General features: G+C 41.8%; 1 protein-coding gene across 7 annotated transcripts in view; it reads right to left on the reverse strand.

Annotated features, from left to right (window-relative positions):
* The window catches only part of AKAP7 (A-kinase anchoring protein 7), a 141,093-nt gene extending 125,128 nt beyond the window's left edge, over positions 1 to 15,965 (reverse strand). For 5 of the 7 annotated variants that reach the window (XR_002342906.1, XR_002342908.1, XR_002342904.1 and 2 more), the window contains exons 1-2: positions 15,558 to 15,965; positions 8,309 to 8,440 (exon numbers count right to left, since the gene is read on the reverse strand). Coding sequence is in view for 2 of the 7 variants with exons in the window: in XM_021088003.1 (XP_020943662.1) it covers positions 8,309 to 8,440; positions 15,558 to 15,813 (388 nt within the window). In the remaining 5 variants the exon portion in view is untranslated. The remainder of the gene's footprint in view (positions 1 to 8,308; positions 8,441 to 15,557) is intronic. The other 2 variants (XM_021088003.1, XM_021087993.1) reach the window with 2 other exon arrangements.

Consider the following 17,015-nt stretch of genomic DNA (forward strand, 5'->3'; position numbering starts at 1 on the left):
GAGTCCTGCTGACTTATGATCAACTTGTTAGACACTGAACCCAGTATCTCTTTTCTCTTGTTTGCATATCTTCTTTGCCTTTCATTTATAGGTTTATTTGTATGGCCAGAGAATAAAATCCCTTTTTTTCCCTACTGAACGTCATTTTATTTCTAACTTTTAAACCATAATCTAAGATCCAAAATATGATTTGCTGGAGTTCCTGTCATGGCTCAATGGTTAACAAATCTGACTAGGAACCATGAGGTTGCGGGTTCGATCCCTGGCCTCGCTCAGTGGGTTAAATTTGGCGTTGCCATGAACTGTGGTGTAGATCACAGATGCAGCTCGGATCCCAAGTTGCTGTGGCTATGGCATAGGCCGGTGGCTACAGCTCTGGTTAGATCCCTAGCCTGGGAACCTCCATATGCTGCAGGTGCGGCCCTAGAAAAGACAAAAAGATAAAAAAAAAAAAAAAAAATACAATTTGCTATTCCACTTTTTACTTCACTCATATGAAAATACTATGAGCAAAGTATGCAAATAATACCAAGTTTACAATAAAAACATTAAAGATCAATGACCACAGAAGCAAAATATAGAAAGCATTGGCCATGTGCTCTGGATCTTTCACTGGATTATTTAGAGCAATTTTATTGTTCAAGAAAAAAAAATCAGTTGTAGTAGAGCTTGTAAACCTGTCCCATAAATTTAATTTATTACACTTGTTTATTTTCATAATGATTTCAGTAACCATTTTAATGTGCCCTAATGAATCTGGTCTTATTGACAAAGGCTGTAACTCTCGCATCTATGTGTTGGTTTTGGGGTTTTTTTTAACCTAAAGCACCACATATTTCATTTTATGTAAATTATCTAATTTTCCTCAAGTTTTATTCATTCCCTCAACAAACTACAAGGGAATGAATTACACGAGAGGTTAATACAATGAAGTAGTCCATTTGTTACTGTTGCTTAATTGTTTTCACACCTGCTGTTAGCCAAAAGGCTGAGAATAAGCTTGATTTTGTTTTTACTCTTTTCCTTCTTTCTTGTTACTTGAGCCGTCAACATGTCTGAAGTAACCATTCTTAAAAAACTTAAGCATACAACTTAAAATATTACCTTCTTGGAAAAAATGCTCAACATCACTCATTATTAGAGGAATGCAAATCAAAACTACAATGAGGTACCACCTCACACGGGTCAGAATGGCCATCATTAATAAGACTATAAATAACAAATGCTGGAGAAGGTGTGGAGAAAAGGGAATACTCCTGCACTGCTGGTGGGAATGGAAACTGGTACAACTACTATAGAGAACAGTATGAAGGTACCTCAGAAAACTATACAATTACATGATCCAGCAGTCCCACTCCTGGACAAACAGCCAAACAAAATTTTCATTCAAAAAGATACATGCAGGAGTTCCCGTCGTGGCGCAGTGGTTGACGAATCCAACTAGGAACGATGAGGTTGCGGGTTCGGTCCCTGGCCTTGCTCAGTGGGTTAAGGATCCAGCGTTGTTGCCGTGAGCTGTGGTGTAGGTTGCAGACCAGGCTTGGATCCCACATTGCTGTGTCTCTGGCGTAGGCCGGGGGCTACAGCTCCAATTTGACCCCTAGCCTGGGAACCTCCATATGCCGCAGGAGCAGCCCTAGAAAAGGCTAAAAGACAACAACAAAAAAAACCAAACACGTGCCCCTATGTTCAATGCAGCACTATTCACAATAGCCAAGACATGGAAACAAACTGTCTGTCTGTCGACAGATGAATGGATTAAGAAGATGTGGTACATATACACTATGGAATACTACTTAGCTATACAAAAGGACAAAATAATGCCATTTGCAGCAACATGGATGGAACTAGAGATCCTCATACTAAGTGACGTTAGAAAGATACCATATGATATCACTTCTATGTGGAATCTAAAATACGGCACAGATGAACCTTAAGAAACAGAAACAGACTCACAGTCATGGACAGCAGACTTGTGGTTGCCAAGGGGAGGGAAAGGGAGGGGGAAGGAATGGGATGGACTGGGAGTTCCTCGGGGTAAATGGGTGCAAACCGTTACATAGAGAATGGAGAGACAATGAGCTCCTGCTGTAGAACACAGGGAACTATGTCCAATCACTTGTGATGAAGTGAACATGATGAAGGATAATATGAAAAAGAGAGTGTGTATCAATGTGTGACTGGGTCACTCTGCTGTACCGCAGAAACTGACAGAAAAACGTAAATCAAATATAATTTTAAAATTTTAATTAAATTAAATTAAAAATGGTAAATGGTTAAAAAAAATTACCTTCTATAATTTCATAGAATTAGTCTCTAAACATCTTTGGCAAATAGTAAACTTTTTTTTTTTTTGTCTTTTGTCTTTTTAGGGCCGCACCCAAGGCATGTGGAAGTTCCCAGGCTAGAAGTCTAATCGGAGCTACAGCTGCGGGCCTACACCACAGCCATAGCCACACCAGATCCTTAACCCACTGAGCGAGGCCAGGGATTGAACCCACAACCTCATGATTCCTAGTCGGAATCGTTTCCGCTGCACCACAACGGGACCTCCCTTACTTTTTTTTTTTTGCAAATAGTAAACTTTCTTAAAAAATAATTTTACCCTTCTCATTTTCTGTGAAGATTAAACAAAGAAATACAAAGCATTTAGTGATACTCTAGGACTCAATGACAGTACAAAATACAGCTTTCAAGGGGCTAATTTTTTTAAATATTTAATTCAACAACTATATTTAGGCAAAATTTTGGTAAGATTAAATTAATAAAAATTGACAGAGGCTAGCTCTGTGCCACACACTGTTGTCAAGACTTTACATTATTGACAAGTTGAATAACAACAATCTTATGAACAAGTTACCATTATTATACCAACTTTAGATATAATGATAGTAAGTAAGTCTACACACCTGCTCAAAGTACACAACAAGGAGTTCCCGTCATGGTGCAGTGGTTAACGAATCCGACTAGGAACCATGAGGTTTCGGGTTCAATCCCTGCCCTGGCTCAGTGGGTTAAGGATCCGGTGTTGCAGTGAGCTGTGGTGTAGGTTGCAGATGCGGCTCGGATCCCGCGTTGCTGTGGCTCTGGCGTAGGCTGGTGGCTACAGCTCTGATTAGACCCCTAGTCTGGGAATCTCCATATGCCGTGCGTGCAGCCCTAGAAAAAAGGCAAAAAGACAAAAAAAAAGTACACAACAAGAAAGTGTAGGAGCGTAGGAGCGGAATTCCCGTCACAGTGCAGCCGAAATGAATCTGACTAGGAACCATGAGGTTTCGGGTTCGATCCCTGGCCTTGCTCAGTGGATTAAGGATCTGGCGTTGCCGTTAGCTTCGATGTACATCGCAGACGAGGCTCGGAACCCACATTGCTATGGCTATGGCTTAGGCAAAAGCAAAAAAAAAAAAAAGAAAGAAAGAAAAAAGAAAGTGTAGGAGTAACCTTTGTATCTTGACAGCCTGACTCCACGGCCCTCACTCTTAACCACCTGAGTTTAAGGCTATTAGTGATAGCTTAGCGGAAGGCATCAAAGAAAAATAGGTTTATCCAGCTCTTTGTTTACTGAATCAGTGAAGTTTACATCTTTAAAAGCAAGTTTATAACCACAATTAAATTCCTAAAGCATGGAATTCCCTGGCAGTTCAGCTGTTGAAGTACCCGCAGTGTTGTCACCGCTATGGTGCAGGTTTAATCCCTGGCCGCGGAACTTCCTCATGCCAGGGGCACAGAAAGCAAGAAAATTTTAAATCGTATTTTTTACATGAAAAGAGTCAGGAGAATTTTTAAAACCTGAAGATTAGAGAGAAAAAATAAACTGCTCAGAAACCTATTTTAACACAACCATATGAATTTTGGTGACAAATCACATAAAATATTAACACAATTGTAAACAAACAGCACATATATTTTCCCCCTACTTCATCACTTTGCATTTTGTACAGGAAACGTTCCCTATAACAGTTTTCAGAAATATTATTTTCATAATATATAATTGCATACTATGTAATCTAAAGGCATTAGTATAGCTTATTCAACCACTCCCAAATGGGCACTGAGGTTTGCCCCTAGGATTTTTTACTATCTAAAAACACTGTGACACACATATTTATGAATAAAATGTCTTTCCACAAGTAAAACCATATCCTTATATTAGAAACTCCATGAGTGGCTTTACCCCCTGCATGAGCATTGCTGAAGATCCCAACAAACTCTATTCTGAAAGACTATAACAGTACATTGTCAGAAGCGACATAGATATGACAATAAAATCATTGAGTATTATTTTTAAAAGATATTGCTAATCTAATAAGTTATAATCACATTTTAATCATCTGCATTTGCACAATCATATTTGCATTCTTTGATACCTATGAATTTTAACTAATTACCATATTTTTTTTTACTGAGTTTATCTTTTATATCCTTTGCTCGGCACCAATTATTTTTGATTATTGGGGACAAATATTTGCCTTAAGTCCTTTTACAATAAAATTTGGGGAGTTCCCGTCGTGGTGCAGTAGTTAATGAATCTGACTAGGAACCTTGAGGTTGCGGGTTCAATCCCTGGCCTTGCTCAGTGGGTTAGGGATCCGGCGTTGCCGTGAGCTGTGGTGTAGGTCGCAGACGTGGCTCGGATCTCTAGTTGCTGTGGCTGTGGCGTAGGCCGGTGGCTACAGCTCCGATTCAACCCCTAGCCTGGGAACCTCCATATGCCGCAGGAGCGACCCAAGAAATGGCAAAAAGACAAAAAAAATAAATAAATAAAATAAAATACAATTTGGACAATGCATTACAGGTTTCCCCAATTAATTACAGAGAAGATAAAGAACACAATTTACTTTTTTTAAATTGACTCAAAATAATCACTTACTATACCAAGTACTGAGATTCAATATTTGATACACATTTTTCTGTTAAAAAATTGTTTTCAGCTAAGTCTCAATTTTTTAAAATACTTAAAATTTGAAGTATTTTTAATATACAACTTAATAGTATTAGCTACTGAATAAGTAAAAAAAATAAGTTCTCATATCTTTAAAATTTCCAATAATTAAAAGGTTAGAATTAGAATTCTGTGTGAGGTGAAAATAAGGATTATAATAATTTCAATACAAGGAGAACTGAATGCCACACTTAGATATGTGACTTCAAAAAAAAAAACCCTAATACACTATTTTATTTTGAAACTTGATTGAAGTATGACTTCATAGTTAAGGTCTGCAATTCTCTTAAGAGAACAGAGTCAATTAAACTAAAGCCCTTCACAAATTTTTGCACTTCCCATTTTTAGTGGGAAGGACAGTAAGCTATTTCTATCAGCAGTAATGTGACTCTTCATTGCAGGCTCCCACCTAACTTTCAGAGACAGGGTTCACAGTAACCTCAAACATCTTCTGGATGGTTTACTGGGTTTTCTAACCTTTGGAAAGAGAACAGAACCATCCAGGTTCAGGTCAACAACACACCAATGCTAGATTCTCTCCCAGAAAACACCCAACCTGCAGAGCCAGAGGTGGGGCTCAGTTTGTACTGCTTCCTCAGCACTCTAAAAGATTTTCTTTTTATATACATTTGGATATTTTATTTCATATATATTTATTTACTTATTTATGTATATGTGGGGGGGTTGATTTTTTTGTTTGGTTGGTTGGTTTTTTGTTTTTTTTTTTAAAATGGCTACACCTGCAGCATATGGAAGTTCCCGGGGGCTTGGGGGACAAAGCAGAGCTGCAGCTGCTGGCCTGCACCACAGCAACACCAGATCTGAGTCGCAATTGCGACATATGCCCCAGCTTGTAGCAGGGCCAGGTCCTTAACCCAGTGAGTGAGGCCAGGGATTAAAACTGCATCCTCAGAGAAAATGTCAGGTCCTTAATCCGCTAAGCCACAAGATGAACTCCAATGTTATTCCAATACATATCATTCTAATATATTTTACATTTAATTCTAACATAATATTTTAATATATAATCCAACATAAAACTAGCAACACAGTCTCTTCTTACAAACAAAACCGACAACAACAAAAAAATGTAAAGGCCCATTCAGGCCAGCCAGACCACATGACACCTAATCATGACACTGCACCAACTGACAGTAACACAGCTGACAACAGAGACACTCTGAACCAAACATTTAAGGAGTTGTCCTGCTGGCAAGGACTCCCCTGCCCACGATGTTCTTCCCTGTCAGCACTGCTTTCCTCATCGCTTTGCCAGGGTTTCTATCGGCAAGAATTTCTTGGCAGTTAACTCACAATTTCCACCCACCAAAGGAAACTGAGAGAACTAAGGGCAACCACCAGGTTGACATACTTGACAATGTCAAGGTTATTGTCTACCACAGAGCCATTCAATTAAGGTCAAGGACAGTTAGTATGTCGGAATGAACCCTGGATAGTTCATAGTTATTAGCCAGGCCCCCACTCTTGCTAAACCTCTGGAAAGGCTTCCAGGAGAGCCTCTACCCAATAGCCAGGTCAGTGCCTTGGCCCACACATTCTCACCCATGGGTTCCCACAGCTTCCTGGATAGCGCTCATTTTTTTCGCTCACCCCTGCAGCATGAGGAAGTTTGGGGACCAGGGATCGAACCCATGCTCCAGGAGGAATCTGAGCCACAGCAGTGACAACACTGGATCTTTAATCCACTGAGCCATCAGGGAACTCCCTAGACAAGACTTATCTTAACAGGATTATGGCTGTTAGTGAATTGGCTCCCCAGAGAAACTTAACAGTTTCTTGACAGTCATGTGCTGCAATATTGTCACAATTCAAAAGTCCCAGTATCTGGCACCAATACCTGGCATTTGTCAGGCATCCAACAAATGTTCTTCAAAGAAATGACTAACAAATCAGAAATCACAAATTCTATAACTAGTTCTTCTCAATTGTACAAAGTTAGTCAGTTTAAGTTCTCTGAGTCTCATTTGCTCTTCTTAAAAATGAAGAGACAGGAGATGCCATTGTGGCTCAGCAGGTTAAGAACCCTGCATTGTCTCTGTGAGGATGTGGGTTCAAACCCTGGCTTCGCTCAGTGGTTTAAGGATCCAGTACTGCCTGTTACAGATGCAGCTCTGATCTGGTGTGGCTGTGGCTGTGGCACAGGCCTGAGGCTATATCTCCAATTCAACCCCCAGCCCGGGAATTTCCATATGCTGCTGGTGCAGCATAAAAAGGAAAAAAAAACAAAAAAAATGGAGAGACTGAACTAGGTAATTTCATATGGACCTACCAGTTACAGAATTCTGATCAAGGTAAAACTGTTATCAAATCACAGCAAGGTTCTATGTAAGGCTGCAAACAGTGAGTGGCAGAGTCAATAAATATTTGTGGAAGACACTGATGCTTTTCCTTTATTTTCCTATTTACAAATAACCTGGAAAAGGGGCAAATCTGTCACATTTTCAGAGGAGAGAACTTCCCAAATCATGTATTGTTTCCACAACATGAACTTCAGATTTAGATATTAATGTAGTTCTAGCAGTATTTCAATCCAGGAAGTACTAACTCTCTCAAGTTTGTGGATGCAGCTCTCAAGGACTGAACTGATCTAGTAAATGCGTAATTGATCAAAAGGTTAACGCTTTTCAACATTAGCCTCTTAAGCACCCTAAGGGCAAGGATTACATCTGTCTTGTTCACTGGTAACCCTCCCAATGCCTAGTAAGGAGCCTGGCTCATATAAAAGGCCAGTAAACATCTGTTAGATGAATAAGTACAGCTAAAATTAGCAGTGGCTCCAGAATAACTAAGGTGGTTTAAACCTGGAATATTATAACCCATTATTTTCTGAAGTAGCTTATAAACTATGGAATGATCTAGCCTCAAATTTTGCACATCTTTTTTTTTTTGGCATGCAGAAGTTTCAAGGCTTGCGTGACACGTCTTAGTATTACCTGCGATAGTTTTGACAACAGAATATCAACAAATAATTAATAATAATCTAAACTCGGAGTTCCCGTCACAGCGCATAGGAAATAAATCTGACTAGGAACCATGAGGTTGCAGGTTCGATCCCTGGCCTTGCTCAGGGGGTTAATGATCCAGGCGTTGCCGTGAGTTATGGTGTAGGTCGCAGACGTGGCTTGGATTTGGCACTGCTGTGGCTGTGGCGTAGGCTGGCAGCTGTAGCTCCAATTAGACCCCTACCCTGGGAACCTCCATATGCCACAGGTGTGGCCCTAAAAAGCAAAAAAAAAAAAAAAAATCCAAACTCAAAAACATGACAAGTACTTAAGATGAAGTAATTAAGAAAAAAATCAGTTTTTTACTCATTGCTTCTAAATACATATTTAATAAAGTACTTACTTTCATAATCATCTTTAATATCTACAGTAGCAAATGGCAAATCCGCCAGAGACTCCATAGCGTCAGCTTCAAATTCTTCTGACATTTCCTCTTTTCTTGACACATTTTCACACTCATTGGAATTTATTCCTCCTTTAACATCACAAAAAAGAAGTATGTTATTTTTTTTTAACTCATAGCCTAAACTAAAACTAACTGAACTCAATATAAATTAACATGTGTTAAGAAATTGTAAAACTGGTATTCAAATATATTGCACAGCCACTGATATAATATTTATACCATATTCTAATTTTTATAAATGCACTTTTATGTTAAACAGCCTTAATAATTTTCTTTCTTTTGTCTTTTTAGAGCTGCACCCACACATATGGAAGTTCCCAGGCTAGGGGTCAAATCGGAGATGCATCTGCAGCCTACAACCACAGCCACAGCAATGCCAGATCCCTAACTCACTGAACAATGCTAGTGATCAAACCCGCATCCTTGTGGATATTAGTCAGGTCTTAACCTGCTAAGCCATACAGGAATTCCTAATAATTTTTTGAAGCATGGCACTCAACTCATGACTAAATAAAGATTGGGTTAATCAATAGGTCTTAAGATATTTTATAGCTATATTTTCTTAATTCTAAAACTGCATTTTTGGAATTCCCATCGTGGCTCAGCAGAAATGAATCTGACTAGCATCCATGAGGACACAGGTTCAATCCCTGGCCTTGTTCAGTGGGTTAAGGATTCGGTGTTGCCATGAGCTGTGATGTAGGTGGCAGACGCAGCTCAGATCTGGCACTGCTGTGGCAGCTATAGCTCCAATTCAACCCCTAGCCTGGGATCCTCCATATGACGCAGGTGTGGCCCTAAAAAGATAAAATAAATAAATAAATAAAACTACATTTTTAGAAGTTCCCTGGTGGCCTAGCAATCGGGTCGCTGCTGGGTGAGGGTCCAATCCCTGGCCCGAGAACTTCCACAAGCGGTGGGTGTGACCAAAAAGGTAAAAAAAAAAAAACAAACCCTAAATATACTTTTCCAGAAATTCAATGGTTAAAAAAATCAAAAAGGTCTTAGTTTCCTTGACAGCTCTCCCATGCACATGTAGAATATTAAAGCCACATTTCACATTTGGCCCATGCTTTGTTTTCTTATTATGGATGGAACAACTACATGCCTTGGGAGGAAATTAAGGGAAAGACAGTTATCTGTTTAAACAGACAGTCAACTGCTACATTTATCAGTAGGTGGTCTCTCCTGTATCATTATTCTCCATGCTTTCACTGACAGACACAGATGTTTGAATTAGAACTAAACAAAATCCTGGAAAACATATATAATTTCTAGTCTATATATTTACTAAAGATTAATTTACCACTAAAGATATTAAAGTAGTCATTTATTTCATTCCGTTGTAATTCTCTATTTTTATACATCGGACCTCAATAAACACAGTCCATTAAGACTAAGGCTTAGGAGTTCCCACTGTGGCACAATGGGTTAAAACTCTGACTGCAGCCCTCAGGTTGCTGCAGAGGTACGGGTTCATCCCTGGCCTGATGCAGTGGATTAAAGGATCCAGCATTGTCATGGAGCCTTGGATTTAATCCCTGGCCCAGGAAGTTCCACATGCCGTGGGTGCAACTATGAAAAAATAAAACAAGAATATGGCTTATAATATGTAACATAATAAATATCATGATAGTTAACATATACCAAAAAAAACTAAATTTTTATTACAACTGGAGGAATTTCTACTCTTACTTACACATACCCTACATACATGCACACACATGCCTATTTTTTAGATAAAAGCAAAAAATGACAATAAAATCTTGTTTTTTGTATATCAACTAGTTGTGTTCAATACCAAAACTAAAAAAAAAAAAAAAATTAAAGAGTACATTCTGTTTTTTTTTTTTTTTTGGCCACACCTGTGGCATGAGGAAGTTCCCGGGCCAGGAATCTTATCCAAGCCACAGCAGCAACCCAAGCTGCGGCAGTGACAATGTCAGATCCTTAATCTGCTAGACCACCAGGAAACTCCTGTACACTTTAAATATATACAATTTTATTTGTCAACTGTACCTCAATAAATAAAGCTGAAGGGGAGAAATTAGTGATATGAAATTGGCCCATCTAACAGTGACACCTCAATACCAGCTCGAAAGTCCACGTGCTATTTGGGAATATACTGGATTCTCAGCAATATGTGGAATGGGGAGAGAAGGCGTTTCTCTAACAACACATTTTCAAGTCAAAAGGAAGAATTAGATAACAGGAGGAATTAAATGTAGTCATTTTTTAAAATGAAAAATGTTCTTGAAATGATTCAATGTTTAGTTTATCTTGAGCTCAATTATTCAACAACAGACAGCAAGCACTATTTGGATCACTCTGGCTATACCATAAGGCCAACTCCATAGGGACAATGGTGGCATTTGGGTAATGATGCAAGGCAAGGTGGCTACTACAGAAGAAGGGATTTGGGACTAGAAATCAGGCCACAGATATTCTAGTACTGAGCCTACCACTCGCCAGCTGTGTGATCCTGGTCACGTTGTGTGAACTCTCTAGGCCCTGGTAGCTACCTCATCCCTCATCTTTTAAATGACAAGGTTGTCCTAGTGGAAAAGCTCTAAAGCTAGGCTGTACCTTAGAATTACCTGGAGAGCTGTTTAAAATTATCAACATCCTGGAGTTCCAGTCGTGGCGCAGTGATAATGAACCCGACTAGTATCCATGAGGGCGCAGTCAATCCCTGGCCTTGCTCAGTGGGTTAAGGATCTAGCATTGCCATGAGCTGTAGTGTAGGTCGCAGATGCAGCTTCGATTTGACCCCTAGCCTGGGAACTTCCACATGCTGCGGGTATAGCCCTACAAAGACAAAAAATAATAATAATAAATAAATAAAATTATCAACATCCTGGTCTCACTGCATGCCAACTAAACCAGAATCTTTAGGGATGAGGCCAGCCTCTAATTATATTTTAAAGCCTCACGGGGTGACTCTTCTGTGCAATGGAAGTTTGAAAACCACTGCTCCCCTTTCCCTTATTCCACACCTTGATTCTATTCCAGACTAAAAAGTTATCTGAACATGGAGTTCCCGTCGTGGCTCAGTGGTTAACAAATCCAACTAGGAACGATGAGGTTGTGGGTTCAATCCCTGGCCTTGCTCAGTGGGTTAAGGATCCAGCATTGCCATGAGCTGTGGTGTAGGTCGCAGACACGGCTCGGATCCTGCGTTGCTGTGGTTGTGGTGTAGGCCAGCAGCTACAGCTCCAATTCGACCCCTAGCCTGGGAACCTCCATATGCCACGGGAGCGGCCCTAGAAATGGCAAAAAGACAAAAAAAAAAAAAAAAAAAAAAAAAGTTATATGAACAACTGAGAACAATCAACCTCAAAGTAAAAACTCAGAGTAATCATCTCCTGGCAGGGAAAACTTTCCTGATGACACGTTCAGGGCTGAGTCAGGGAATCCAATCTCCCTCCAGGTACCTCGGGCTTCCTTCAGCCACAGCACACATACATCGTGTTACAGGTGTCCACTGGCATGTCTTCTCCATTAGACTCTAAGCTAAAGTGACCACAGAGGCTACTGCCCAAACCACTCTTTTGAAAGTGAAAGGGGGACTTTTTCATAATTATATCCCTATCCATCTACAGGATTGTGCTACTCTAAGTTCCCTAACTGCTGTGTCTTGCTCTCCGTTGATTCTGTGATGCATAGCTCAGTGTTCGGCTTTCAGGAGGTGCTCCGTACACCGTACTTAACAAAGTGAGCCCCATCTGGGAGTGGTTAATAAATCACTCAAGCTCCACTGCCACACAGCTATCTCAGGGCCCCCAAAAATAATTCCTGGTGTTTAATGGCATTCTTAGCACATCACGGATTCATGTTCACGGGCTAACTGATATCCTATTTGACAGAATAGCCAAAATGGAATCATAACATAACTTGCTCAACACCATTCTCCATCTTGTTAAACGAAGCATATTAAAAACTCTTGAGTGCAATATTATGTCAAAATCAATAGTCTAGAACTTGAAATACAAACTTTGTTGTATGAAGTTACAGAACAATTGAAAAATTTTTTGCAGATATGAATTATTAATTCAGAAAAAAAGAGAATACCACTTCCAAGTTATCTCTTGAAAAGAACTGCTGGTCATTCTATAGAATAATGTTTCTCAACAGGGTTTAAATCTGGAAGCCTCCCTCCAGTTCCCAGAGCTCTAGTGTTTGAGCAAAGGCTGGCAGATGTGAATTAAACACATCCATCACAATTGCACTTTCTTTTACAGAAGTATATATATTTTGCTTTTGGAAAACTGCCTTAAAATAACCGACCTCTAAATAAATATTTAAACTGTAAATTTATCATTCTGAGTACTTAAAATTTGGTTTAACTCCAATTAAAACAAAATTCTATCTTTTGTACAAATCCAAAAAAAAAGTAATGCTGCTAAGTGCATTCATACTATAAAGATGAAGTTAAACTGGTCAACTACCACTAGCAGTAACAACAGCTAACATTTGAGCATGTATACATTTGCCAGGCACAGCGGAAGCACTTTACCAAGAGTAATCCATTTAACCATGGTATCAGGGAGGTATTTTTTTTTTTTTTTTTTTTTTTTTTTTGCCTTTTCTAGGGCCCCTCCCATGGCATATGGAGGTTCCCAGGCTAGGGGTTGAATTGGAGCTGTAGCCCCTGGCCTACGCCAGAGCCATAGCAACGCGGGATCCGAGCCACGTCTGCAATCTATACCACAGCACAGGATCCTTAACCCACTCAGCAAGGGCAGGGATCGAACCTGCAACCTCATGGTTCCGAGTCAGATTCGTTAACCACTGCGCCACGACAGGAACTCCAGGGAGGTATTCTTATCATACTCATTTTACAAACTAGCCGATGAAGTAACCTACCCCAGGTTACTAAGCTAGTAGGTCTTGGGGCTATAATTTGAAACCAGTTACTCAACCACGAAAACCTGCCCTTTCCAGCAAAAAGCCTGATGGAAAGTTAACAGTGTTTACGGTTCTGTAAACTGATCTGGCAATGATGTTCTTCTTACAAAAGAGGTACCAGGAGAAGTTCCTGTCGTGGCTCAGCAGTTAGAGAACCCGACTAACATCCATGAGGACGCAGATTTGATCCCTGGCCTCGCTCAGTGGGCTAAGGATCTGACGTTGTCATGAGCTGTGGTGTAGGCCGGCAACTATAGCTCTGATAAGACCCCCTAGCCTGGGAATCTCCATATGCCGTGGGTTCGGCCCTAAAAAGACAAAAAATAATATAAAAATAAACAAATAAAATAAATGTAAAAGCGAAGTGGCATAATGAGAACTTATGAAAAGCAGGGGATACCTACACTAACCTTTTAAAAAGCACATATAAAACTATATATACTTGTGCTATGTTGGCAATTACATAGGATAAGGCTAAAGGATATAAATTATTTCTAAATGCTGCCATAGTTGTACTCAATATATTTGTATTTTTCCTGTTTCTGCTATCCAAACATCTTACATAGAATTAATATTACTTTTTTTTTTTTTTAATCTTTTTAGGGCCGAACCCATGGCACACAGAGGTTCCCAGACTGGGGTGGAATCCGAGCTGGCCTACACCACAACCACAGCAACGCAGGATCCGAGCCGTGTCTGTGACCTACACCACAGCTCACGGCAGTGCTGGATCCTTAACCCACTGAGCGAGGCCTGGGATCAAACCTTCAACCTCATGGATGCTACTCAGATTCATTTCCACTGAGCCACAATGAGAACTCCTTAATATTACTTTCCGGGTACCGCGGGAATCCGGGTACCGCGGCCACATCGGTACATTAAAAAAACATTAAAAAACAATTAATGCATACATCTAAAATATATTACAAAACCATACATGAAGTATATATACACTAATATTTGAATATACATGCATTTTAGAAAATGATTTTGTCACAGACCAATAGGGGAAAACAAGGATACTTCATCCTTTGTCACACAAAATGCAAGCTTCCTATTTGGATAACAAAGTACAACTTTATTAGGCAAGATTCTCTTCAATTCACTCGACTAGGTATACAGCAGGGAGACTTCCCAAGAGCCAGTGGAAAGGGTTAATCCCATCATTCATGCTGGTCTTGGCCTAGCTACTAAAAATAGAAACATCTTACATCTGGAGAAATATTGAGCTGGGTGATAATCAACAAGTCACCTGACCTCCATGTTTTGGTTTCCACATCGTTTAAAAAATGAACGAGAAAGAGAACAAAAGTACAATCCAAATCACTATAAATACACAAAATAAGCCAATAATATCCGAAATGAAATGTAAGAAGACAAACAAACATCTTAAAGGCACATCATCAGGATTCGAACGTTGGCCATACACTAAAAGCACTCAAGACACCGGGATGTGAAACCTTTCTCTTTGACAACCCCCTATGCGTTCACTTCGGTAACCGCATCCATCTCAAAACTCCCGCTCTCAGCATCCACCTACAAGGTCTTCGCTTTTCCATTCTCTTAACTCTTGTAAACTATTGTATAACATTTTCACGCCTTTTATACCTTTTTAAGCGTTTATACTACAAAAATCTCACGGAAGAGCACCTTTTCTCTAACCGGTTTGTTGGTCCCTTTCACCAAAAGTTCGGCCTCTAACCCTCGCTCTACCCACAAAGTTCAGTTCACAGGAAATGCTGACTTAAACTAGAAATTAATTCCCGGCCCTACCGCAGATTTGGCGCCAGTTTAAAGGGGTCTTAGAATAAAATCCTAGCAGGAAATCCTAAAAGTGGTGGTTCAGGTCTTTAATTTTGATAAAGTATAAAAGTGGAGTTTTTCTAGGTTTTGCTGGCCACACAAACACTGTCGGTGGGTGTGCGTTGGCATGAACTTTCCGAAAGGTCACAAACTCAGAAAGGAAAACGAAAGCGAAATTTAGGGTGCGAAACTTAGGGTGTTTCAAAGGTGAAACACCCCCGGCCTCTGTGGCAGCAGCAGTGCGTGCACTAACTGAAAGCCTTGCTTGCAGGCACTGATCACACCCCCAGTGCACGGCTTTCTCGAGGCTACACTGAGTCCCGCGCTGAGCCGGGAGAGGAGCCCCGGAGCAGGGCAGGCTCAGGGTCGCGCTGCAAGGTCTGGGGGAGAGACCAAGCCCTCCCCGAGGCCGAGCGGGGCCCACGCCTCCAGGCTCCAGTCGCCCCACCCGGCCCGCTCGGCCGCCCGGGCTCACCGGCTCCGGGGTGCTCCATGGTGGCGGCGCTAGCGGGCGGCAGGCCTCTGCAGCCGGCGACAGCGGCCGGGCGCTGCGGCCAGGGACTGGGCGCGGGGCGGAGGCGGGAGGCGGGGCGGGGCTGGGGGCCGGGCGGCGGCGCGCTGGGGCGGAGCGGGGGGCGGTGGCCGCGGCAGGCGGCGGGGGCTCGGGCCGCGGCGACCAGGCCTGCGGAGGCGCCGAGCCCCCAGATCTTCAATCCCCGCAGGAGCTGCATGCCCAGGCCGCGCGCCCGGAGGGAGTGGAAGGGGCCGACCCGATGTGGCCGCGGTACCCGGATTCCCGCGAGCGAGGGAGGCGGGGGAAGCCGCAACTACTGCGCGAGGGAGAGAAGAGGGCTCCTCTCTGCCCGGCGACGCTCCGCCCCCTCCTTGCCCCGCCCCCGCCGGGGACCTCTAAGGTCTTCCGCTGCGCTCAGTTCTTCCCAGTGCCCGGCCTTTCCTTCCCGTGCGGAGGGGGTGAGATTGGGCCCTTAAAGAAGGAACTCCCTGGTCTGGGTTCTCCTGAGAATCCATGTGTTTGGTTTTGCAAAGAGCTTTCAAAACACAGCGTTCTGCTTATAAAATACTTGGAAAGAGCGAGATGTGCAGGAATGAGACCTTGTCAGTTTGTATAATTAGATCTTTACTTTGCACTAAAGGAAAAAAAAAAAAGCCAAAGTTCCCTTGTGGCGTAGGGGGTTAAGGATCTGACCTTGTTGCAGGTCACATCTGGATCGCTGGTTTGATCCCTGGTGCAGAAACCTCCATGTGCCTGGGGTGCGGCCAAAAGGAAAAAAAAAGCCAAGTTGTAGCAGTGTCTCAAATTTTTAACCCTGGTTTCATGCCTAGAAATTAAATGGAAAGCAGCTATTTGTGGTTGCATATTAAAGGACTGACAACTAGGGGGAAAATTTTACTTAAAAAAAAAAAAAAAGAAACTTTGGGAATTTCCATTGTGGCTTAGCAGGTTAAGAAGACGACATAATTTCCGTGGGAATGGGGGTTCAATCCCTGGCCTCACTCAATGGGTTAAGGATCAGGTGTTGGAGGCAAGCTGTGGCATAGATCTCAGATGCAGCTGGGATCCAGTGTTGCTCTAGAGTATGCCTGCAGCTGCAACTCCATTTCAACCCCCCTGGCCCAGAAGGTTCCATATACTGCAGGTGCTGCCTTAAAAAGAAAAACAAAACCTTTTGATCTTGGATCAGAATTCTACTGGAAGAGTTCCCCTTGTGGCTCAGCAGGTTAAGAACCCCACTAGTATCCATGAGGATTCAGGTTCTACCCATGGCCTCGCTCAGTGGGTTAAGAATCTGGTGTTGCAGTGAGTTGTGGTGTAGGTCACAGATGCAGCTCAGATCCCAGGCTGCTGTGACTGTGGCGTAGGCCTGCAGCTGCAGCTCTGATTAGACCCCTGGCTTGGGAATTTCTATATGCT

This window comes from Sus scrofa, chromosome 1 (genome assembly GCF_000003025.6).
Source record: "Sus scrofa isolate TJ Tabasco breed Duroc chromosome 1, Sscrofa11.1, whole genome shotgun sequence".
In the NCBI taxonomy this organism is placed as follows: Eukaryota; Metazoa; Chordata; class Mammalia; order Artiodactyla; family Suidae; genus Sus; species Sus scrofa.